The sequence below is a fragment of the Geospiza fortis genome, unplaced genomic scaffold (genome assembly GCF_000277835.1).
Source record: "Geospiza fortis unplaced genomic scaffold, GeoFor_1.0 scaffold432, whole genome shotgun sequence".
In the NCBI taxonomy this organism is placed as follows: domain Eukaryota; kingdom Metazoa; phylum Chordata; class Aves; order Passeriformes; family Thraupidae; genus Geospiza; species Geospiza fortis.
In genome coordinates, this window is record NW_005054436.1 from 701007 (window position 1) to 701743 (window position 737).

Below are 737 nucleotides of genomic sequence, written 5' to 3' on the forward strand. Positions count from 1 at the left end.
GGAGAGCTACTCCGAGGAGATGCGGGACTGCCGGGAGTGCCAGCCCCCCCGCGACTGACGGCCGGGGACTTCCCACGTGCGGCAAATAAAGCGGAGCACACGGGGCTGTGCGGGGGGATGCTGGCTCTGGCTGTTATCTCCGCTACCTGCCGGAGCCAAGGACACACCCAGGGCTGCGGCAGCCCGAGAGCGGCTGTTGGAGGCCACCTAATATTCCGTATTTCTGTTCAGCTGGGAGGAAAGCCAGCTGGAACACCCTTTTTCCCTTTTCTGGGGAGCGCTGCGAGGCAATGGGGGGTGCTGGGCTGCCCAGGGACTGCGGGGGACGCAGCTGGAGCGAGGGAGGCAGGTCACACACAGCTCTTATCGCTCCTCTGTTTGCCCTCGGGAAGGTGAAGGACTCTCCCTCCCCGCAGGGCTGGGGGTGCTGCCCGGGTTATTCCCAGGGTGCCGACGGCAGAAGTGTTGCAGCACCCAAAACCTGGTGCTCCCCAAATCCCACAGCCTTTCCTCCATTCCACATCCGGATCCTACCTCTTCCCCCTCCTTTATTGCACTGGTAAAAGCCAATAACGAGTAAAACCCCGTCAGCAGCAGCAGCGATCCTGCCCCCGGAGCCCGGCCCGACCCCGGCCGCCCTCACGGCTTCTCCAGGCTCGGGTATTTCTTGCGCAGCACCGAGACCTGGTCCTTGAAGAGGACGGGGTCGAGGCGCAGCCGGGAGGACACCAGGGGCA

General features: G+C 64.2%; 1 protein-coding gene across 1 annotated transcript in view; it reads right to left on the reverse strand.

The window, feature by feature from the left end:
- Window positions 1-545: 545 nt before the first annotated feature.
- The window catches only part of EXTL1 (exostosin like glycosyltransferase 1), a 6669-nt gene continuing 6477 nt past the window's right edge, over window positions 546-737 (reverse strand). The window contains exon 10 of the mRNA XM_031062031.1: window positions 546-736. Coding sequence (XP_030917891.1) covers window positions 640-736 — 97 coding nt within the window. The 3' untranslated portion in view covers window positions 546-639. The remainder of the gene's footprint in view (window position 737) is intronic.